At 36.5% G+C, this 25,228-nt stretch overlaps 1 protein-coding gene across 1 annotated transcript; it reads left to right on the top strand.

Moving 5' to 3' along the window:
• The first annotated feature begins 15,470 nt into the window (after positions 1-15,470).
• LOC119537791 (olfactory receptor 52A5-like) lies at positions 15,471-16,421 on the top strand. Its single transcript, XM_037840354.1, has one exon. The coding sequence runs from the start codon at positions 15,471-15,473 to the stop codon at positions 16,419-16,421; it is 951 nt and encodes a 316-aa protein (XP_037696282.1).
• The last annotated feature ends 8,807 nt before the right edge of the window (positions 16,422-25,228 follow it).

Genomic DNA, 25,228 nt, shown 5'->3' with positions numbered 1-25,228 from the left:
TGGACAGGTTAGGAAAAGCACAGCAGCTTGAGGTCTCACAGGGTGTGTCAATCTTTTAAGACATACCATCAGAGAAACCTGATACTGAATATTGCCCCCTTTCTGAGATCTGAGCCCATTCTGGTCTAGGATAACCTGATTGGGGTAATCAAGAAAACCAGATGCCTAAAAAACAGAAGACTACAACCTACACTAACAAAAATGAAGTTATGGCCCAGTCAGAGGAACAAACTTAAACTTCAACTGAGATACAGGGATTGAAACAACTAATGCTAAATCAATTCAAAAAGTTTAGGTAAGATATGGCAAAAGAGATGAAGCATATAATGAAAACACTGGGCATACATAAGGTAGAAATTGAAACTTCCAAAAAAACAACTGGTAAAATCTATGGAAATGAAAGGCGCAACAAGAGAGATGAAAGACACAATGAAAATATACAACAGCAGATCAAGAGGCAGAAGAAAACACTCAGGAACTGGGGACAAGACACCTGAAATCTTACACACAGAACAGAAGGGGAAAAGAATGGAAAAATATGAGCAACATCTCAGAGAATTGAATGACAACATGAAATGCTTGAATGTACATGTTGTGGGTGTTCCAGAGGGAGAAAAGAAGGGAAAAGGAGCAGAAGCAATAATAGAGGAAATGATCACTGAAAATTTCCCATCTCTTATGAAAGATGTAAAATTACAGATCCAATAAGTGCATCATACCCAAAACAGAATAGATGTGAATAGGCCTACACCAAGACACTTACTAATCAGACTTTCAAACGTCAAAGACAAAGGAGAGAGTCCTGAAAGCAGCAAGAGAAAAGTGATGCATCACATAGAAAAGAAGCTTGATAAGACTTCTGCGGATTTCTCAGCAGAAACCGTGGAGGCAAAAAGGAAGTGGTGTGATATATTTAAGATATGGAAAAAGAAATACCACCAACCAACATTCCTATATCCAGCAAAACTGTCCTTCAAATATGAGGGAGAATTAAAAATATTCTGACAAACAGACAGTGACAGAGTTTGTGAACAAGATACCTGCACTACAGGAAATACTAAAGGGAGCACTACAGACAGATAGGAAAAGACACGAGTGAGAGGTTTGGAGCACAATTTTGGGGATGGTAAAAGAGCAATGTAAGTAAATAGAACCAAGTTGACTGAGTATGGTTGAAAGATGAAGGTTAGGAGCATGTGAGACACCAGAAGGAAAGAGGAAAGATAAAGACTGGAATTGTATGACTCAGTTAAACCTAGGGTGCTCAACAATTGTGAGAAAATGTAGAGTTATGTTTTTTTCATGAGGGAGAACAAATGAATGTCTACCTTGCAAGGTGTTAAAAATATGGATGTATTGGGGGAAAATACAGTCAATGCAAACTAGAGACTGTAATAAACAGAAACATTGTATTATGCTTCCTTTATGTAACAAAGGCAATATACCAAAGCTAAATGCATATAAGGGGGGGGACATAAAGGAGGGGTATGGGACTCTTGGCATTGGTAATGTTGTCTGACTCTGTTCTACTTTAGTTTAATGCCATCTTTTCTTTTCTTGCTTCCCAGCTGTCATGTTTTTTTTTGTCTTTTGTTTTCTCTTTCTTTTTTTCTTTTTCTTTTGTCTCTCTACTCTTTGACTCTTCCCCCTTCTTTGTGGAAGAAATGGAGATATCCTTATATAGATAGTGGTGATGGTTGTGAATACATAAATAAGTGACTATACAGGAACCATCGATTGTTTACTTAGGATGGAATGTATGGTGTGTGAAAAAAACCATCTTAAAAAAATGAGTTGATAAACCTTGAGGGGACTATACTGAATGAAATAAGTCAGACACATGAGGAAAGATATTATGTGGTCTCACTGATATGAACTAATTATAATATATAAACTCATAGACATGAAATACATGTTACCAGGATATAGAATGAGACTACAGAATGGGGAGTGGTTGCTCACTATGAGCAGAATGTTCAACTAGGTTGAACTTAAGTGTTTGCAAATGGACAGAGGTGATGGTAGCATGTTGCGAGAATAACTAACCATGCTGAATGATGTGTGAATGTGGTGGAAAGAGGAAGCTCAGAATCACATATGTCACCAAAAGGAAGGTTGTAGGTTAAAAGATGGGAATGTATAAAACAGTGAATCCTGTGGTGGGCAATGTCTGTGATTAACTGTACAAATATTAGAAATCTCTTTCATGAACTAGAACAAATGTATGACACTATAACTAGAAGTTAATTATAGAGGGGCATATAGGAAAAAAAAATACCCCTTACAAATTTGCATTACAGCATTAGTATTTTAACATTCTTCCATAAACAGTAACAAATGTACTATAAGAATACTGTGAGTCAATAATGGAGGGAGGTTGGTTAGGGGTAAGGGATGATGTGAGTTTCCTTTTTTTTCCTTTATTTCTTTTCTGGAGTAATGAAAATGCTCTAAAAATTGAAAAAAAAATTAATTGTGCTGATGGATACACAACTATATGATGGTTCTGTGGGCAATTGATTGTACACTTTGGATCTTTGGATAATTGACTGGTTTGTGAACAATCTCAATAAAAAAACTAAAAAAAAAAAGATTGTTGAAAGAAGAAACCTTTTGAATGAAAATATTTATTAATGGGGATGCAGTACCTCAGATTTTGTCTTAGATGATATTGCAGGTATTAATCTTTACCAGCAATTTCAACTCTTGAAACTCCCATTTCATGTATCCCACCATGCGGTCGGGGTTACTGCTTCTAAGAGGAGTGGCGGCCGGTAGCCGAGCCCTCAGCTCTCGGGGCTGCTTAAAGGTTACCGGCGGCGGGGGCTCTTTCCCGGAGGCGAGGGCGAGGCGGAGGACGTGGCCAGAGTCCTCGGCGAGAGGCGTGCAAGGAGGGCGGCGATAAGGACAAAAACACTCTTCATCCAGTAGGAGTATGCGCCAAAGAGATTTATTCAGGGGTGATTACAGGTTATATAGGCTGGTAAGAGGGGCAGGGCTGGAAAGGAGGTGAAGTAGCCTAAAATGGCAATATTGAAGGGAGAGGGGCTAGGATTGGTTCTGAGAGGATTCAGGAGCCGTTGCAGCGGGCGGGGGTTGTTCTGGCCACGGTGCATGCGCACTGGCGGTGGCAGAAGTGGCCTTGGCACAAGGGAGTATGTGGGTAAGATAAGGAAGTGGGGAAAGGGCAGTTGGGAGAAAGGCGGTTTCCTCCGGCAAGCCTCCCCTGCCAGTGGCATTTTGGGTGAGGAAAAGGGAGCTGCCTTGACCTCGCTCCTCAGGCTCGGGGGGGCTGCAGAGGGCACTCACGCCCGTACCTACTACCCTCCCCAGGGGGTGATCAGGTCCCCTGGCCCAGGCCTGGTAAGTCGAGGCACAAGCTCAGACACCCGCACCACCAGAAGTACCAAAGATATGATCTTGTTCCATTTAAGCTCATGACTAGCAATGACATCCATTCCTATAATTGGAAATCTCAAGGAAAACATAATACCACAATTGATAGCCAAGTACATTTAGTTGTGACAATGGTAATCTTGGTCACCCACATCCTGTAACAGTTTGTCTGAAAATACCTTTTAGGTTAAAAAGAACTCCATCTTAAATATGGAAGGTTTGTCTGGAATTACAATGATTGTTTTGATTATTGCATGGGTCCCAGTGAATCAACATGGTTATATATAGTCAATTGTCCAAGAGTGGTGATACAAACACTGGGGAAATGTTGCAACCCTAGGGAATGGGGTGTGTGGGTTGTCATTGGCAGAGATCAGGATAAGGGACCTCAGTCAACCCTCTGCATGGTAGTGGAGAGACCAAACTTTGGAGGTCAATGCCATAATAGAAGGAGACTGAAGGAGACCTGTGTATAGGTTTTTTTCTGAAATGTTGTACAATCTTTTGAGTCGTCGTAATTTCCGGGTTGACTGTCTAGTGATTAATACTTTAGGTTCCCCCAGGTCTCTCAATTGCCAATAGTGAGTTCTTCTAAGGTTCCCAGGACTAGGATATGGATACTGGGGTTTGGTACCTTGGTGTGCTGTCTGCCTGTTTGGCAGTTGTTGATATGCAAGGATTTTGGTGTAAGGATGGGTGTTGCCTTCATATCATGCTACCAAATCAACTCCATCCTGTGCTTCTCTTTCTGTATGCTAGTCAATGCTTCTCTTACTCTGTGGGTACTCCTGTTAATAGACTATTGCCACCTTACAGTTTGGGGAGGAGAAACTCTGTGAAAATAATTCTTTTGATTCCATGTCCTAAGGGTGACTTCTGGGTTGGTAATGGCCTTGGGATTGTTAGGGTCAGGATGTTCAGCAATGTGATAGACCCAAAGAAACTTGCCAGTTTTACATAGGAGGGGGCAAGCCGCATCATGCATCTTGTACAGGTTGTCTGCTTTGTCAGTTATAACCAGCACTGTGGGGTGAGCGTTTCCCAAGCCAGTAATATCCAATGTAATAAGGAAAGTGACTCAATATCATTGTTTATATATAGCATACTAGAAAACCTCTTCTATTTCTTTTGTATCCTCATCTTTAGTCCTTCCTTTTTTCTTGCAAGAGCAGCCAGTTTGAATATTGTATACATCAATTTTATATAGAAATTGAGCATATAGAGTTTGTAGATCCCTCAGGATATAGTATTTTTGTTTTAAATTTCACATTGTACTAACTAATTGGAGCATCTCTTATGCTGACCAAATAACTCTACTCCTTTCATAAATACCATAGAATCTAATCTGCCCTCTTTTCATTGTCCTTTTGGGTAAAATTTTTTAGAATGGACTGAATCTCTAAGAGTAAAATGCCTAGTTTTGATTTTGGTCTCTTCCGATCCTGAGCTGCCTTTACCTTTTTTGTATTTACTATGTAGATATCAGGTAGTTTCAGCATTCCTGTTCACAGGCTAATGCTTCTCTTTTTGGGATGTCTCCCATCAACTTTGGAAGAAGGTGTATCAGCAACAAGGTGGTTCTAGTTTTGGTGTAAGTAGCAGAGCCCAGAGCACTGAGGAGAGCCCAGTCACAGTTACTGAGAGTTTTACATTCAACAAGTAACTTAGAAACTTCCCTAGGAGTTTTGTGCCACAGGTCTTGAAGTAGGAAGTGCAATAGGAACAATGCAAGGAACAACACAGGGGCCACTGGTCCTCACCATGCTGCTTTCAAAAGATAGTCATCTCCCACCCAGTGGAAAGGCTGCTCCATACCATCCCATGTGCCACCTGAGGCTCACAGGCTGTCTGTGGACAGTTACCTGCTGCTCCACCAGATCAGACAAGTGTCTGGGGTAGATTATGAGGCAGAGGTATCCAGTCACCTGCTGATGCTGCCCTGTTTGCTGATCAGTCCCTTCCCTTGCCACAGGGGGTAGCCCAGATGTGTTCTCTTCATGGAAGCCTTTCACACTCTTATTAGACAATGTTGTTCTCACCCTCAGATGCTGAGGTACCAAGGCTAGGTGAGGCCTCAAACTGGTGTCCAAGGGTGGAAACGCAGAGTACACTCTGATTGTGACCTTCACACTTCAGGATGGGAAGTGATGGCAAAACTTGAAGCAGGCAGCAGAGAAAGAGCAAACATTCTGGCAGTCAGTTATACATTCCCAGGCATCTTCTACTGTCTGGCGAATGCAATTAATAAGAAGTGATGTTGAAGGCATTTGTTTCCTATCTGAAACCAGACCAATGTGCCTACTGCACTAACTGGCTTGCTCTTATCAATTGTCTAATGTATGGTAAGATCATACACAGATCAAGAGGCAGAGACCAGAAAGGTTTTAAAGATTTAGAACAGTTCCATGGGGAGACCAGAGCATGCCATGCAGGGCTGCATGGGGAAATCACCAGGGACAACCATGAGACAGAGAATAAGTGGGGAATTGAGTAAGTGTCTTGATGTGATTCCCTTGGGATGCATGTTAGGGTGAGTCAGCTGTATCCTAAAACAAGGTCAGTTGACTGTATGACACAGTGTGGTGACCCTCAAGTTTCAAGTTGTTCACGTAAAATCAGGGTTGAATCAAAATTTAATAGTTGTTACAGATGTATAGGTGGGACTTGGCCATCTCGGAGGTGTCTCTAAATGTTACAGCATCAGTTTACAGACCTAGAAAATATTGCTAATAATGTTGGTATATGTTTACAACAGTTTAATTGATATGAGTGATGTGTTCACGCTCTGTGTGGTTTTTAAAGTCAGACATAATAAGGGCAGAAAGCATTGTCATTTTATTTGTGATTCAGGTTTTGAGGTAATGTTACACCTGGAGCCAAGGTCATCTAACCCCTATAAAGAGTTGTGTATGGGCATCATCATTATCATTTCATTTTCCTGCAATTCCAGTGGTGGCCAATGTTCTCCAAAGTGCCAAGGGCCATATTTTCTGTTGTTTTTGGACATCTGGCTGTACTTCTATTTCTGTTTGTTCTTGAAGACCTTTTAAGTTTTTGTTTGTAAGACATCATTTCCTTCTGGCCATGTTTCTATGTGTCTCTTTTTCTTTACTCTTATTGTTTGGTTTCTCGTACCTAGAACTCTTTCCTCTGATTCTGTCCCTGGTAAAATCATGTTCATTCCTTTTTATGCTTAGTTTTTCTCAGCATGTATTCCAGGATGTCTCTACTATAGTTACCTTTTGGGTTTACTGCTATTCTTTGTGCTCCATAATAGTCTGTATAATTTTCAAAATAAATACCATTGAAATACATCCATAGTATTGGTGATTTATGCTGTATGTTTGAAATTTAATATTTTTATAACTTAATGCCTTGTGCTTTTTTGGAATATATATATATATATATGAATATATATATGTAACTTAATAAATACTCCATGACTTTAATTGACTGTCTATTACTAGTTTCAGTGACTTTCTTGATATACATTGAGATAAAGAATTTTGAAGGATGTTCTGGGTTTGGGAATAAGTGTAAGAAATCCCACTTATGGAATTATTTAATGATAGGAATAAAACTCAGTGCTACAGTATCCATTTGACTGCCAAAAATAGGGATCTAGATAAAAGGTCTTTAATTTGTCTTCATGTCCCTGATGATTATTATGGAACTGACACTCGTGAACACAGAATAAGGTTTTTTTGAATAAATTTAATGGTAGCATTGTATTCATTATGTCATGCCATCCTTCGAACAATCCTGTAAAGTACTGAAAGCAGCTTAAAATGATGATAATCCTATAAAGTATTGAAAGCAGTTTAAAGATGATGGAATTAAAAACTGATATTAATGGGAGGCTGGTTCCTCAATGTTGAAGATTAAATTACAAATATCATAAAGCAGAAAACTAGAACGATACCTGGGTTTGTGAATGGAATTCAAGTTATCCATGCATATTTGATATTCTTAAAATATGTCCATAGATTGAGAGATAAATGTAGATGTAAGGTATATAATTGTGAGGTGTGTCTGTATGGGTTTGTGTGGCATGTGTTTATGTCTGTGAATGCATGTATGTGTGTGGTGTATTCCCCAGTGCCTTGTCCTCTCAGGGGATTTTTGAGTAGTGATTCACAAATAGGAATGAGCCTAAAAGATGCCTTTGATCCCACTTCCATGTAAATTCTAAGCATCATTATAAGGCAGAAGGACTTTGAATGAATAATAACTCAATTCTATGATACTTCAGGGTCTTGATGTTTTGTTCATTGATTGAGCTATCTTTTTATAACTGAAGGTGTCAATGACGTGGAAACTTTCATGTACATATTTTATTCTCCTCTAACTAGAAGGAAACCACAATGAAGGTAGAAGGGTGTCAGTTTCATCTGTTTTCTTTACAGTGCTGTAGACCTCAGTGAGGGAGGTCCCATGGGAAAGCCCTCACCTCACTGACAGTGTTCTGTTGATGATGCATAGAGCTAGCATTTGCTGCAAAGTGCCAACCACACTAGTTCTCCAAACTTCACTATGTTTCAGTTAATAAATCAAATAGTATAGGATTTAGTCTAGCCAGTCCTGAAAACAGCATCCAGTTCTTCTATTGAGCTTGCATATCCCCCCTTTGGACTTTCAGATAACACCATTTGGAAATTCTGGATTATAGTAATTCTAATTTAATATTCTTAATTTTATTCATTTATTTTAAAATACTATTTTGCATTAATATTATTGCAAACTTTTTAATTTTATGTAAAATTCAATTATCAACTCAAAACATGGCCTACTACTCAGTTTTCCCAAATTTCCAGCATGGTACATCCATCATACTCTTTGTGAGAGGTTATTATAGAGTCATTGTTTCTTTACCAACTGATAATTTGGTGGATTTGTGACCAGATGACAAACTTTAACTTGGGTTTTTTTCTGGGAAATAATTTGATAAACGGTATCTTTATACTTTTATTTAATGGTAGTTAATTATGGTGGCAATGGGAAAGTTAGCAAAAATATTTTGTGGTAATATATTACAATACTATGTCTAAGGGGAAGTAAATTTTACCTATGAAAAAAGAATGTCATTTAAGTTAGATGAAAAATCCTGAAGAAAGACATGGCAACATGAAACTGCCTATTTCATAGGAGAAAACTGATGGAAAGGTTGTTCTCTGAACCAACATCCATTTCACGGTTTAAGCATATAACTTACTGTGTGTAGGCTCCTCTGCACACTCGTTTCCTCAAGTTGAACTCTGTGCTCACCATAAGTCAGATTTTATATATATAATGTATGGTATTTGTGAAGTACTCTTTTTATAAAAAGCCATGTAGTTAAGTAGTATGCAAACTGTTGAAATATGTTAATAATGGATTGTATTATAAAACTGAAGTGAATGTTTTAGACAACTCAAATACAACATCACATCAGACTTTTTAAATTTGCAGTTCAGTTTGTTATTAAAATTGTTGCTCTAAGTGATTGAAAAAACAATCAAAAATTCTGGAAGAATCCTGCATTCTGATTCACAGTGACTTTAATTAGTTAGTGCATTATAAAGAAATAGAGGCAGAAAATTTGGGCTGGTGCCTTTTTGGTGTGTTAATGAAAGAAAGGTTATACCTGGATATAGGACAATATTTTAAGAGGAATTATATGTTTTCATTGTTCTTACATGAAAAAAAAGGAAAATGAATAATTTTTGTTTCAAGGTAAAATAAAATCCATAGGCTTATTATATTTTCTATATATCTATATCTATTTCTTTATCTATATCATCTATATCTATCTTCCCTCTAGCTTGGCTTATTTATAGATGTCTATATATCTTTATCTACCTATCCATCTATATATGCCTCTTCAATGATTCCCTTTATTCATTAAAGTTTAAGGATAACTTACAAGTTTTGGGTTTGTAGGTTACCTCCTTAGAAAGGTAAATTCAGGGTGACAGAGGATATAGATGAAAAGTAAGAAGGGCCTGTATAAGTGAGGTTTTTAAATTGCATCCACATATTTGTTACCATATACCTGGTATGTGGCTGCATTTTTTATACACCACATATCATCATTTTCACAAGTACAATTCTATCATAGATTTAAATGATGTGTCCCATGTCACACAGAAAAGAAGGATCCTGGACATAAATTAGTTTGATTAAAAAAACATAACTTTAAAAAATTTTTATCACAATTTCTCCTTAAGAAATAAAATAGATTATTTTTACACTGATAAAGGACCAATTCCACTCTTAGGGTTTTCTTCTTGCATTTTTAATTAATTCCAAATATGCCCTTCTTCTCTGCTTCAATCCCCTCACTGCATTCACAGAACTCAATGCAGACAATAGTCCACAGTATTTGGGAGAGGGAGGGGTGGTTGTTTTCAGCTTACATCAATCTCTAGGAGGATTGAAGCAATTGCCAGAGTGTTTTTAAACTATGCTAATAAAAATAATTATATCTGGATTCAGTTCCCTTCAGCCAGTCCTGTCTCTGATCATGAAGATGAAAAATCTCTCTTGAAACTTGTATCCCTGTTTCTGACTGAGACCTTTTGTTCAGGTTCTGTGTGCATGTGTGGTCGTCTAACAGACTTGTGGTGCGTTGGGGCAGACTTAAGTTTTCATGGTCAAGAAGCCCAATATCACTTTACAGAGAAGGAAAACAAGGACCAAAGAAGTCATTAATAATGGGAAATAATTTTCTAGGATATTAGATTTTACTAGAAATGTCTCTGATTACATGAGAGTACATAAGTCCCCCTTATCAAGCAGGAATCCAGAAAGATGGGTATAGAGTAATTATGCATCCTGCAGAAATATTTCTAGGGAGGATGGATTATGATAGCTGCTGAATTTCCACCTTCATGGTGACTTTTTGTTAATAACAACAATAATACATTTATGGGGAAATTTTCCTTCCTTCAGAAACTATGTATCCTCCCTAAGTCAACAACCCTTTTGCTATGTGAAATAGTAAAGGCTGTATTAATCACCCTTTGATGCTTCCTGATATTATAGATAAACTAGTTTTTATCATTGTATTGTAGCAAAACAGGCACCAAGAACAAGTATAACTCAGTTTTGTGTAAAACAGGTTTTATTGTGTTTTCTGGTGTAAACAATAAAAATGTTTTATGAGCCAGCTCATGAGGTAGACTGGGTAGTTGGTTTTCATATTGGGAGTTTCCTAGCCTAAACTGGTTGAAATTGACCTTCACCAGAGGTGGTTTCTAAATGTAGTGGGCAATTACATGTTAAAAATCCTGGCTTCATATAAATAGCTAATAAATATTTAGAACAGCTCTTGTTGGGAAGGAAAATCCATTCCTACTTCTCCCTTTCAGCTTCATGAAATTGAATTCTGAGTCTATATTTACTTGGAATGGTGTCCTAAGACTGATGCTCACCTCTTCTTCCCTCTGTTGATTCCTTCAATTTTGGAAGACATTCAAAGACAGAAAAAAATCTGTGGTACATGATGGCAAAGTTTGAACTGTTTTTAACTCAAGATTGAAAAGTAGCCCAAGACTGACATTTCCTCAGGAATACTGAGGTCAGGGGATGGATGACAAGGGGTCTTGGAATTGTTTTTACATACTCTATCCTCATATATATTTCTTTAAATAGGCGTGAGATAGATTAAATTATATGGACTATAGGGAATATGATTCATCACTTTCGTTTCTCATGAGAATTGCATCACAGCCTTGACCAACTACTGATCCTATATTTGTCTCATTCAAAACAATTTCTTTAACTACATATAATGCTTCATTAGTATGTCAGTGTGTAAACATAAAAGGGAGAGAAATAAGCTTGTGAATATATGTCCTTTTAGAAGACTCAGAGATCTAGGTAGAGAAAAGTTTAAAAATAAGGAGAGTGGGGAGAATTGCACCCTGTAATTGTGAATAAGGATTCACTTAGAACTTAATTAAAAGGAAAATAAAAATTCAGTTAACCTATTCTACATAGGAAATGAGGAGTATAAACAGGTAGTACTGAGTTACTTTTGACCTAGTAAGCATTTCTTTCTTTTTTTTTTCTTTTTTTTTTTTTTGTTTGCCATTCTTTTCTTCTCTCATCCACTGTGAATCTCTTCAATCCTTAAAGTAAATAAGGTATGTCTCCTGACTCAGGTGAGTATATAAAAAGAATGCTGCAGAAAAAACAGAGGAAGCTTATTCATTGAGATACTAAAAATATTAGCATTTTATTCAGACTGGTTCCTTACTTTTCCTAATCCCCATTCTCTCTTCCACATGCAAGGATACAACTGGCAACAGGGAAAGTACATTTGTAGTTATATAAATGTTTGTACCTTTTTTATATTGAGCAGATCAGAGGAAATAAAATATTAATTAATTGTCAACATGGTACATCCAATAAACTATCAATATTTTATATTTAGGACACAAAGGTGGAATTTTGAATTCTGCTTCAGAACTAACATCAGGAGATGCTTCAGAGAGGAGGCGATGCTTGTGCTGAGAGTTGAACGGTAGACTGGTATTTTTCCAGAGGTAACGGCATATGGGAAAGGAGGAATTGAGATGAACAGTGAGGCAATGAATTAGGGGCCACCTTGCTCAGTGAATCTGGGGGGAGGGATAAGGCATAGATGGGTTGTAAAGAGTGATAAGTAGTATACTTCTTTGCTGGATCACATCAGTGAAAAGAAGCTGTGGGTTTTACATGAATGAAGAGGCAAAAATGTTAATCTCAGAGAATCCTGGCCTCATATTAAGGACTTCTGTGAGGTTATGGGGCATTGAGAGTGAGAATTAATGATGTAGAGACACATGACCAGAGAGACTGGAATGATAATTAATAACCAAGAATGAGGGGTGAATTTACAACAAAACAAACAAACAAAAAAACTGGATTTACTCCCCTTAAGAGACTAAGAGTATTGAGATACTGTATTTTTTTACTCATTTACAGTTGGAATTCTGTAATGCCTCCAAAAAGAGCTTTGCACACACCAGTGAAGGAAAAGAATCTGTGGTCACCGACGTGGGGAATATGTGAAACCACAATAGTGAATGCAATTAGAATTCTGCAGTCTAGTTAGAAAACCCGTCCTCTAGTAGATCTGTCTCTAAACACTTTTGAAAAAGTTAAACTTACTTCACAAATGCTCACCTCTTGATGGAATTAATAGCATATAAGGAGGTCAAGGTCAAAACTGATGGTTCTTATAAGGAATCGTATAATAATCACATAAGGTAATGTGAGAATTTTGAGTATTTTCCAAGAAGCAAATTTTAGGATATTGGGATTCATTAATCCTATCAGAATAGAAATCATTTTTTCCTTAGGTATTAAGTTAAACTCTGAGCAAAGCTTCCATCAGGTGGCTTTGAGGCTTGCACAATGTGATCACAGTCCATACTCTGAACCGTCCCAGCTAACAGGAAAACCAAGCAAAGTGATCAACAAATATGAAGAATTGGGGAAAAGATAAGGAGGTATTTTACCTGCAGCTAAAAGGTTTTCTTGCAGCAGAGAGAAAAGAAACTATACATATTACTGATAATGGAAATGGACCTGTCTGGACAATTTTTCATGTAATGATTTTGTTTGTGTGTGTATGTGTGTATGTTATTGTGGTGGGATGGTAAAGGGGTAGGCAAGATTAGGGAGGAAAGAATGAGTCAGAGAAACAGCAAGAGAAGAGGAATAGAATGATTAGATAAGCCCAGAGAATCAACACATCTTTCTGGTCCCTGAAGATTCAAAGAGTATCTGAGAGAGGAACTGATGGGAAGTCTGCTTACCCATGTTTACAGTTTCTCAGTCTTGGATTTTCCACTAAGCACACTAAGCAAATGCTTAGGGCATCAAAGAATTAGAATTTTCAATTAAATAATCCTTCAACATAGACATAATCTGGGAGGAAATCATCCAGTTTTGCAAACACATACATTTCATGTCCATTAAAAGAAGTGTATGCTCTGACTTAGAATTTTATTTATGCTGAAATTAAAATAGAATAGATGGCAATTTGTATTGAGTGCCTCATATGGCTACATATGGCATTGAACTTCTTGGAGTAGAATTAGCTTGAACAAAGTGAAGTTCCAAAGAAAGAGAAATTGTCTTATTTTTACAAATATTAGTCATTATAAATAAGAAAAATAAAAGTTAGTGTTTGACATGTATGTATAGAGCAACATAATAACTAGTAAACTATTATTTAATGCTATATACCTAAATTCATGGTGTGGCAAAATCATAGGGCCTAATGTTCTGTGGTTAAAATGGAGCTGTAAAATGAAGGAGTCAAAAGAATACAGCTTTAGTGTCTGCTGTAGGTAAATTCTGCAGCTTTAATGTTTGTTTACCCAACCTCTGGCACAGTATGTTATATACAGAATATATGCAATTAAAGGATAATGAACTTAACTGAATTCTGTATTAATAGTGTGCCAGATTTCAATATAAGGAAGAAAAGCAAACTTCCAAGGATTATGATGTATCATAAAAATAAGAATTGCAAGAAAATGCATAAATTGGTACAAATACTAACACATCCAGAACAGAATGAATGATACTAAACAAGAAGCAGAGCTTGTAATACCTCTAAGGGTAACTTGCATAGGAAAAGAAAGTAGGAGAGATGAAATAGGAAAGATACGGATTAACACTGTGTGAAAATATCATACTTTCTTTAAAGGGACAATCTCAAGTAATTTGAATTTGCTTAATTTTTTATTGAACACATTTCCACATTACCTTGTCCAGGAGAACTTCATTCTTTACTGTCTGCCAGGTTGGGCTAGATGAGAATTTTCAGTTCAAAACATTTTACCCATCCCTTTTAAACAAAGAATAACTGGACTGTATGTAATGAATAGCATCTGTTTTAATAAGAATATTTGAAAACTGATTAATTTTTGTCAAGAAATCATATTGTGAACGGAATCCTATTGAACAAGTAAAGTTGCCTTTTCCATGTTGTATCATACCTTTGAAGTATTTTTGTTTCTTAGTCTCTTTTATGATTTATTTCACTAAAATAATATTAAGACTAGCTGCTCCTGTACACATTGTAAAATAAAAGATATTCTTTATTGACCAGATTTTGTTAATAGAAATTTTTCCAGAGAAAATTAATTGCATAGCAAATTTTACTTTTTATCCCTTATTTTATTAAGTAAAGTATTGTCCAGATCAAAATTTTCAGGTCTATGTTTTTATAAGATGATATGATTAATGTATCATTTTAGTCATATCTAAATTTGCCTTGTTCACCCTTTAGCATGGCCAATTTTATTTGTAGTATTATTTATTTCTCAAATATTTAATTTTATCCAGATTTCTGGAGAAAATTTCACTAGAATACAACTACGAAATAAAATACTGTTTAAAATACCCTTAAATCTCCTCTGTATGCCACACATGTACATTTTTAGCATTGTCTTATAATGTGGCACAGCCAGAAATAAACCATTGCCTGCTGGAGGTTACCCTGTTTTATAACTTCTTATTTTCCCATTGGTTTGAATAGTTCCTGAAATAGGGAGTATTCCTTTTTTTTTTATATTCCATCAACCTGACCACCCAACTGAATGAAGAAAAGATTCATGAGTAAGAACACAGGAAATTAGATATTTATGGTACATTAATTAAGCCCCCAAATCATATTGACTTAGAAAACCAAACTGATGTTTAATGGGATGGTTTTCAACTGATTATATACAAACCACATGCCCTGATTGCGACTAGAAATCAGTGTGTCATCTCTCAGTAGTGAATTTGTGTATGCCTATGAGAAGGGTGAGCATGTGTGTGTGTGTGAGTGTGTGTGTGTGCGTGTGTGTGTGCATGTGCTAAGGAAAAAGAGAGTAAGGGGGAGAAGGAGTGTAGGGAGAGGAACCATTATGGGAGCCCATATCCATATTGCAGAACATATTTAATTGCCCCAACAGTAAATAATCATGTATGACAACATCCTTTTGGAAGTTGCTTTCAACCTCTGATTTCATAAATGTAGGTGAAGTCAGGAAACAGAAGAGAGACACCTAACACATTCTGCCAGCCTTAATCAACAGCTCAAAGCCACCATGTTTAATCTCAATGGCACTGTCTTCATGCCTTCATTGCTGACCCTGACTGGGATCCCTGGCTTGGAGTCTGTGCAGTTCTGGATTGGGATTCCTTTCTGTGCCATGTACATCTTTGCTCTGTTTGGGAATTCCCTGCTCCTGGTCATCATCAAATCTGAGCTCAGCCTCCATGAGCCAATGTATCTCCTGCTGGCAATGCTTGGAGCAACAGACATTGCTCTCAGCACATGCATCCTACCAAAAATGCTAGGTATTTTCTGGTTCCATTTAGCAGAGATCTATTTTGAAGCCTGTCTCTTGCAGATGTACTTCATCCACACATTGCAGGGTATTGAATCAGGCATTCTGTTGGCCATGGCCCTGGACCGCTATGTGGCAATCTGCAATCCTCTGAGACATGCAAGCATTTTCTCCCACCAACTTCTTACTCAGATTGGGGTTGGAGTGACACTCAGAGCTGCCCTTCTTTCAGCTCCATGTATCATCCTCATCAAATGTCGGCTCAAATTTTACAGGACCACTGTGGTCTCCCATTCATACTGTGAGCACATGGCCATTGTGAAGTTGGCAGCAGAAGATGTTCGGATCAACAAGATGTATGGTCTGTTTGTGGCTTTCACTATACTTGGATTCGACATCATCTTCATCACACTCTCCTACATCCGAATATTTATAGCTGTCTTTATCCTGCCTCAAAAGGAAGCAAGGCTCAAGGCCTTTAACACCTGCATCACCCACATTTGTGTCTTCCTTGAGTTTTATCTCCTGGCTTTCTTCTCCTTCTTTACACACAGGTTTGGTTTCCAGATCCCACCATACATCCATATTCTTCTATCCATCCTTTACTTGCTTGTCCCACCTTTGCTCAATCCTCTCATTTATGGGGTGAAGACCAAACAGATTCGAGATCGAGTGTCCAAAATTTTCCACTCAAAGGAAACTTCTTAATTTCTCATCCAACTTATTCCATTTCACATAACAAAAATTCACTATGAAAATATTCTGTTTGTTGTAGGATTCTGTGCTTTCTCAACTCCATTTTACACTGAAACATAAAGTTATATGTCTGCATTCGTGACGGTAAGGTTCTAATTCCTAATTAAACATTTTCTACTTTTTAAGTATAGGATTATTTGAAATATAGAAAGCTAACCACATTCACTCAATAGATAACATATATGGCATAAATCATTAATATTTTTCCATAGATTATTTAGCTTTTAATGAATGCAGTTCCTTAAAAGCACAACTTAATAGAAGTGTATAGCCTCGGATTAAAATATTAAGGTCATGGAATCTTTAATTGTAGAAAAAACTCATTCTAAAGTTTAATAATTGCAATGATTATGAACCAACTTTTTTTTCAGTTCAAATTATGATTCCAGTCACTATCATCTTCACCAGTGTAATTATCATCACCATTTAAATCTTAACTTTTCTTCTGTCTTATGATAATCTGAGCACAAAGAAATTTAATTATGCATAGGAATGTATTTCATACATTTTATCTTTTAGAATTTATGTATATTTACAGAAATTTGTGAAAATAGTAAAAAGAGCCTCTATGTATCCCATCTCCAGTTTCCACTATTATTAACATCCAATATTAGTATGGTATCTTAATTTCCCATCTGCCATGACAAATAGTACAACATAGGAATTTATAGGAATTTATAGCCTCATGGAATTAGAGGCTAAATGATTTGTTTCCTCCTGGGTTTGTGAGCATTCTCGACAGCTGGCATCCTTGGGTTCCTTGGCTTTCCAGTTCTATGGTGATTTCCTCTCCTGGTGGTGTCCAATCCTATCTTTTAGATTCCATACACTCATGCTCCTCCATGTGGATTTCTCCCTGTGGTGTTTTCTATAAGGTCTCCAGTAATAGGATTAAGATCCATCCTGACTCAGTGGGTCATATCTTAACTAAAAATAACACCTACAATAAATCCTACTTACAAAGGGGTCACATCTACAGGAATGGATTAAGATTAAAAATATATTATTCTGGGGTACATAATTCAACCTACCAAATATGTTATATTGATTATAGTTATTGAACTGATATTGATACATAATTAACTAAAATCCATATTTTCTTCAGAGTTTCTTAGCTTTTGTCTAATATACTTTTTCTGTTTTACAGTAACATCCAGCATACCACATTACATTTAGATTCTGTATATCCTCAGGCTCCTCTTGTTTTTGATGGTTTCTGAGACTTTCTTTGTTTTTGATGACCTTGACATTTTTAAGGAGCACAGGTAAGATATTTTGTAGGATGTCCTTCATTGGAATTTATCTGATTTTTCTTTCATGATTAGATTAGGTTTTGGGATTTGGGGCAGAAGATCAGAGTTCAAGTACTGTTTTATTCACATAATATCATGTATGCATACTGTAACTTCATTTATTGCAGATGATGTTGACTTTGATCACCTATCTAAGACAGTGTTTGTCAAGTGTCTCATTGTAAAGTTTTTTTTTTTTTTTTTTTTTTTTTTACTCCTGATTCCATATTGTACTCTTTGGAAAGAAATCACTACTATATACAGACAACACTTAAGGAGTTGGGATTTATGCTTCCACTCTATGAGGCAGAGTATGTAAATAAATTATTTTTACTTACTCTACATGGGAGATTTGTATACTCTTCCCTATTTAATAATTTACTCAACAATTCATTTAGATCAGTATGGACGTGTATATTTACCTTAAAGTGTGAGTTATAATCCAATACTACTTTATTTCATTATTCAGAATTTTCCAGTTTTGCCATTGGGAGCACTTGCAGTTACTCCCATTTCTCTTTGACATACCTCATTATTCATGTGTATGTTTGTGTGTGAACATGTCTTACTTCATGGAACTAAGATGTTTCAGGTTTGTCTTGTATCTTTCTATCCCAGTCATAGAATTAACCATTTGTCAGGGAAGACTTGTTTGGGTGAATAATGTTAGAAAGTAAGATCTGGGCCTTGAGTGTGATTATTGCTACCAGATATTGTTTATTTTAGGTTCTTGTAGCTGAGAGAGCAACAAAACATATGTGTGCATGAATATCCATGTGTATATATGTATCTATAAATATTTATTTAACTGTCTAAATTAGGCTAATCTTGAATGCTTACTAATGTGTCTAACTCTAATCCATAACTACATGGCTATTTATTGTCTCCTCTCATTGCTTATATGTAAATCTCCAGTACAAAAATGATAGATCCTGTTTCAACCATATACTACCTATTTTCTTAATTGTTAAATTATAGTATACTTATGTAGCAGTATATGTGTTGCTGGGAATCAACCTTATCAATTAAAATACAATTTCATTCTCCAGGACAACTTTTCTTCCCATCTTTTGAACAGTCCTATGGTTTTCTCCAGAAAGGAATTGCTGAGTTAATTCCCATGTGTTTTAAAGTTTTGTTGCTATTATGAATGGTGTTTTTCATGATTGCCTTTTCTAATAGGTCACTGCTGGTTTCTGACAGGGCATTTAATTTTTTTTTTAATATCTTGTCTCTCTTTTGGCCAACTTGCTCTGCCCAATTAAAAAAATATACAGTGATTTTCTGCAGTTCCTTTTGTCTTTAATCCTGTACTCCACTCATTTTCAAAGAACTTAGGTCAGTACCTTTTGCTACCATTCCCTTCACTGAGATTGTTTCATCCATTCATAATATGGTTATTATAAATTACTATATTCTTTGGCACAGTATTCATTTCTTCCTGGAATCTTCCAGCCTAAATGATTTTTTTTAAATGTGCATACATTAAGGTTCACTTTTTGTGCTGTAAAGTCCTGTGAGCTTTTATAAATGCATAATGTCATGTATCTACTATTACAATTTCATACAGAATATTTTCAACAAATAAAAATTCCCTATCCATCTGTGAACAATGCCAGTTTTATTTCTTCCTTCCAAATCGGTATATCTTTTATTTCCTTTTCTTCTGTTATTCCTCTAGGTAGGACATACAATATGATGTTGAATAAGAGTTGTGAGAGGGGGCATTCCTTCCTTTTCCAATCTTAGGAGGAAAGTATCAATTTCTCACCATTAAGTATGACATAAAGTGTAGTTTGTTTGTCTGTTTGTTTTTGGTATATGGTCATTATCAAGTTGTGGAAGTTTCCCTCTATCAGTCTCACTTGACTGTGATGTATAATTCTTTTTATCATCATTGGATATGATTTGTTAATATTTTGTTGTAGATTTTACATCTACTATTCTGGGATACATCTGTCTATAGTTTCCTTTTGTGGAATGTCTTTATTCTAGTTTAATTCCATTTTAGTCTATGAACATGCTTTGCATGATTTATAGTTTTTAGAATGTGGTAAGGTGTGCTTTATGGGGAAGAATATGATCCATCTTTGTGAATATTTCATGTGAGTTTGAGAAAAGAATCATTGTGTTTTTGTTGGATTGTGTGTTTTATAAATATCAATTAGATCAAATTGATTGATGGTGCTCTTCAGATCAAGTATATCCTTACTGACGTTTTTGCCTGATTGATCTGTCAATTACTGATAGAGGTGTGCAGATATCTCCAGCTATAATAGTGGATTTGTCTATTTATTCTTGTAGTTCTATTAGTATTTCCCTCAAATTTCCACTGCTCTGTTGTTAGGTGTATACATATTAAGGATCATTTTGTCTTTTGGAGAACTGACCACTTTATTATTGTGTAATCACCTTCTTTATTCCTGATACATTTTCTTGCTCTGAAATATAGCAACTCCAGCCTCCTTTTGATTAGTGTTAGTATTGTATATATTTCTCTATTCCTTTCTTTTTCACCTGTGTTTTTATATTAAAATCAATTTTCTTATAGATAATATGTATTCATATCCTGTCTGTTTTGTTTGTTTTACACACTCTGAAAGTCTGTTTAATTGGTTTATTTAAACAATTTGCATTTTCAATGATTACTGATATAGTTAGATTAATATCTACTATACATGTAAATGTTTTCTATTTGTCACACTTCTTTTTTGTTCCCTTTTTTCTCCCTGTCTTTTTCTGCTCTCCCTGGTTTTAAATGAGCATTTGATATGATTCCATTTAATCTTATCTATTAGCAAGTGAATTATGTTTAATTGTATAATTTTTTTGTGCTTGCCCTATAATTTTCAATATACATTTAAAACTAATCTATGCATTGAAGATGGTGGCATAGAGAGGAGTGGAAGCTAAGTAGTCCCCCTGGAACAACTGAAAAAAAAAAACAGAAACATAATCCAGAAAACTGTGGGGGGACAAACGTGACCATCCACTCATCATACACCAACCTGAATTGGGAGGAATGCCCAAGATCACAGCATAAAATTTGTAAGTAAAAAGTGCAGATCCAAGTTGGGAGACCCCTCCCCTCACAGCCTGAGCTGCAAAGCCTCATGATTCTATAGAGAAGCTCTCTCCCAGCAAGCAAATATAGCTTAGCTGAGCTCCAACTGGGATTTTAATTAGCAAGTAAGAACTGCTCACTACAAGCTATGAATCCCCAATAAGCAGATAGAGTCTTTGGGTGACAACTGACCTTGGAGAGCCAGAGGGTTGCCACAGACTAGCTCTGAAGGGGATATCTGTTCCTTTTTCAGCTCAGTGGAAAAAGCCTCAGCCATTTTCAGTTCCCAGTGTCTCACTCAGGCAAGGGTGGAGATAGCACAGGCAGGGAGAGACCGTTGAAATGCTAATGGCTTCCCCCTAAGAGGTCTATCTTCTCTAAGATGAAAGGGGTGGGGCCCAGCTCTACTATCTGCCTTCCATTCAGAACCAGACCCCAGAGCCTGGGGAAAAACAGCCACAGGCCACACCTCCTTACACCAGTCAAGAATTATAGGCTTACAGGCACCAGCTGCTGGGCAGAAAAGCACAGTGACCTGAGGCCTCAGAGGGTGTACCAATTTTCTAAGACACACCCTCAGAGAAACCAGATACTGAGTATTTCTTCCTTCTGGGACCTGAGCCCATTCTGGTCTGGGAAAACCTGATTGTGGTAACCAAGGAATGCCTAGACAACAGAAAACTACAACCTACACTAAGAAAAATGAAGTTATGGCCCAGTCAAAGGAACAAACTTACACTTCAACTGAGATACAGGAATTGAAACAACCAATAATAAGTCAATTCAAAAAGTTTAGGAATAGTATGGCAAAAGAGCTGAACTATATAATGAAAACAGAATGTAAAGTAGAAATTGAAAGTTCGAAAAACCAACTGGCAGAATCTATGGAAATGAAAGGCACAATACAAGAGATGAAAGACACAATGGAAACATACAACAGCAGATCCCAAGAGGCAGAAGAAAACACTCAGGAACTGGAGAACAAGGCACCTGAAAGCCTATACACAAAAGAACAGATAGAGAAAAGAATGGAAAAATATGAGCAACATCTCCAGGAACTGAATGACAAAATGACATGCATGAATGTACATGTCATGGATGTTCCAGTAGGAGAAGAGAAGGGAAAAGGGGCAGAAGCAATAATAGAGGAAATAATCAATGAAAATTTCCCATCTCTTATGAAAGACATAAAATTACAGATCCAAGAAGCGCAGCATACCCCAAACACAATAGATCTTAATAGGCCAACACCAAGACACTTAATCAGATTATCAAATGTCAAAGATAAAGAGAGAATCCTAAAAGTAGCAAGAGAAAAGCAATCTATTACATACAAAGGAAACTTGATAAGACTATGTGAGGATTTCTCAGTAGAAACCATGGAGTTAAGAAGGAAGTGGGGTGATATATTTAAGATACTGAAAGGGAAAAATCACCAACAAATAATCCTATATCTGGCAAAACTATCCTTCAGATATGAGGGAGAGCTTAAAATATTCACTGAAAAACAGACAATGACAGAGTTTGTGAACAAGATACCTGCTCTACAAAAAACACTAAAGGAAGTACTGCAGACAGAAAGGAAAAGACATGAGTGAGAGGTTTGGAAAACAGTTTTGGGAGATAGTAGCACAGCATTGTAAGTACACTGAACAAAATGGCTCTGAGTATGGTTGAAAGAGGAGGACTGGGACCATGTGGGACACCAGAACAAAAGATGAATGATAAAGACTGGGACTGTGTAACTCAGGAAAACCTAGGGTGCTCAATGTTTGTAATAAAAGGTACAAATATGTTTTTGTATGAGGTAGAACAAATGAATGTCAACATTGCAAGGTGTCAAAATAGGGTTGGATTGGGGGGGAAATATAATGAATGCGAACTAGAGGCTAGAATTAACAGAAACATTGTATTATGCTTTCTTTACTGTAACAAAGGCAATATAGCAAAGCCAAATGCATATGGGGTTGTGGGGAATAGGGGAAGGTTATGGGACTCCCGGCATTGGTGATGATGTCTGACTCTTTATTCTACTTAGGTTAATGCTATCTTTCCTTTTGTTGCTTTCTAGCTATCAAGTTTTTTTGTTGTTTGCTTGTTTTTCTCACTTTTTCTTTTCTTTTTCTTTTCCTCTCTGCCTTCTTTGACTCTCCCTCCATCTTTGTGGAAGAAATGGAGATGTTCTTATAAAGAGAGTGGCAATGGTGCTCAATACATAAATATGTGACTATACTGGGAACCAACAATTGCTTACTTAGGATGGAATGTATAGTGTGTTAACAAAACTATCTTATAAGAAATGGGTTGAGGAAGAAAACTTGAGGGCACTATATTGAGTGAAATAAGACAGACACAAAAAGGCAAATATTTTGGGGTCTCACTGATATGAACTAATTATAATATGTAAACTCATAGACCTGGAATATAAGTTACCAGGATATAAAAATGAGGCTAAAGAATGGGGAGCGGTTGCCTATTATGAGTAGAAGTTTCAACTAGCATGAACTTAAATGTTTGGAAATGAACAAGGGTGATGGTAGCATGTTATGAGAATAAGTAACAGTGCTGAAAGGTTTGTGAAGGTGGTGGAAAGGGTAAGTTCAGAGTCATGCATGTCACCAGAAGGAAAGTTGGAGGTTAAAAGATGAGAATGTATAAAACAGTGAATCTTGTGGTGAACAATGTCCATGATTAACTTACAAATATTAGAAATCTCTCTCATGAACTAGAACAAATGTATGTCACTATAACTAGAAGTTAATAATACAGAGGCATATAGGAAAAAATATGCCTATTGCAAACTATATACTACAGTTAGTAGAATTTTAACATTCTTTCATCAATAATAGCAAACATACTGTACCAAAACTATGAATCTATAATGGAGGGAGGTGTGGTTAGGGGTATGGGAGGATCTGAGTTTCTTTTTTTTTTTGTCTTATTTCCTTTCTGGAGTAATGAAATGTTAAAAATTGAAAAAAATTAATTGTGTTGAAGGATGCAAAGCTGTATGATGGTACCATGGGCAACTGATTGTATACTTTGAATCTTTGGATAGTGGTATGGTATCTGAAAAATCTCAATAAAAAACAATGGAAAAAAAACTAATCTATACCCACTTTCAGATAACAGTGTACAACTTCTCAGATAGTGAACATAATAACAGAATGTTTCAGCTTGCTAAAGCTGCCAAAATGCAGTATACCAGAAATAAGTGGCTTTTTTCAATGGGAATTTATTAGGTTACAAATTTACAATTCTAAGGCCATGAGAATGTCCAAATTAAGGCATCAAGAGGGAGATACCTTCTCTGAGGACAGGCTGCTTGGCATCCGGGGGTTCTTCAGTCCCATGAGAAGGCACATGGCGATGTCTGCTGCTCCCTCTCTCCTGGGTTCTGGTTTCAGTAGCTTTCTCTTTCCGTACTGTACAGTTACTTGCTTATTTCTCTTGGGCATTTCTCTCTCCACTCTCTGGGTTTTTACTGTCTTTTATCCTCTTCACAAAGGACTCTCCAGTAAAGGATTCAGACCCACCTTGAGCGGGCTGGCTCACATCTCAATTGAAATAGCCTAACCAAAAGGTCTCACCCACAATAGGTCTCCTCCCACAAGAATAGATTAAAAGAACATGGTCTTTTCTGGGGTACATGACAGATTGAAACCAACGCACAGAGTAACCCCTTCTTCCCATCTCTTATGCCATTGTTACCATTCATTTCATTCATCCATATGCTAAAATCACCCAATACATTGCTACCTTGATTACTTTAAGCAGTTATTTATCAAATAAACCAAAGAAAATTTATTTTTCCTTTATTTATTCTTTCTCTGATGCTCTCTTTTTCTTTCTCTAGACCAGCATTCTTACCTGTAACATTTTCCTTCTCCCTGAAGAATTTCTTTTAACAAATCTTGCAGGGTCAGGGAATTTTTTCGATTACCTGATTCAGGTAAGATGATTTCAGCTATATTCATTTGTCTCCACAGATTTTGGGTTGGCAACTTGTCATACCACCTCAATTCTCTGGTGGGTCCAAGCAGAGCTTTTCCCCCCCAGTTTTTGAGCTGTTTTCCTTGTTACAAGGACAGAGTAACAGCTACCAAGCTGTTGAAATGTCAGTACCAAAGCTAAAATTCATGTATTTTTATCCCATATTCCCCAATAAATATTTATTGAAAGTTTCTGATGGTGAGGCATTCTTTTATCTCTAAAAAGAAAAACTGAAAATACAAAAATTTTAAAGGAGATGGAGAAAAAAATTGAATGCAGAATATCACCTATTCATGCTACAAGGCATGGCTAAATTGAAAAATAACATTTTCGGGAAAAGGTTACAACTATTCATTAATGTACCCTAGCTTCATGAGCCAGATTTAATCAATACAGGCTATTTAAAAGTT

Source organism: Choloepus didactylus, chromosome 6 (assembly GCF_015220235.1).
Source record: "Choloepus didactylus isolate mChoDid1 chromosome 6, mChoDid1.pri, whole genome shotgun sequence".
Taxonomy (NCBI): Eukaryota; Metazoa; Chordata; class Mammalia; order Pilosa; family Megalonychidae; genus Choloepus; species Choloepus didactylus.
The sequence above is the reverse complement of the archived record's forward strand: the minus strand, read 5'-3'. Positions and strand labels throughout refer to the sequence as shown.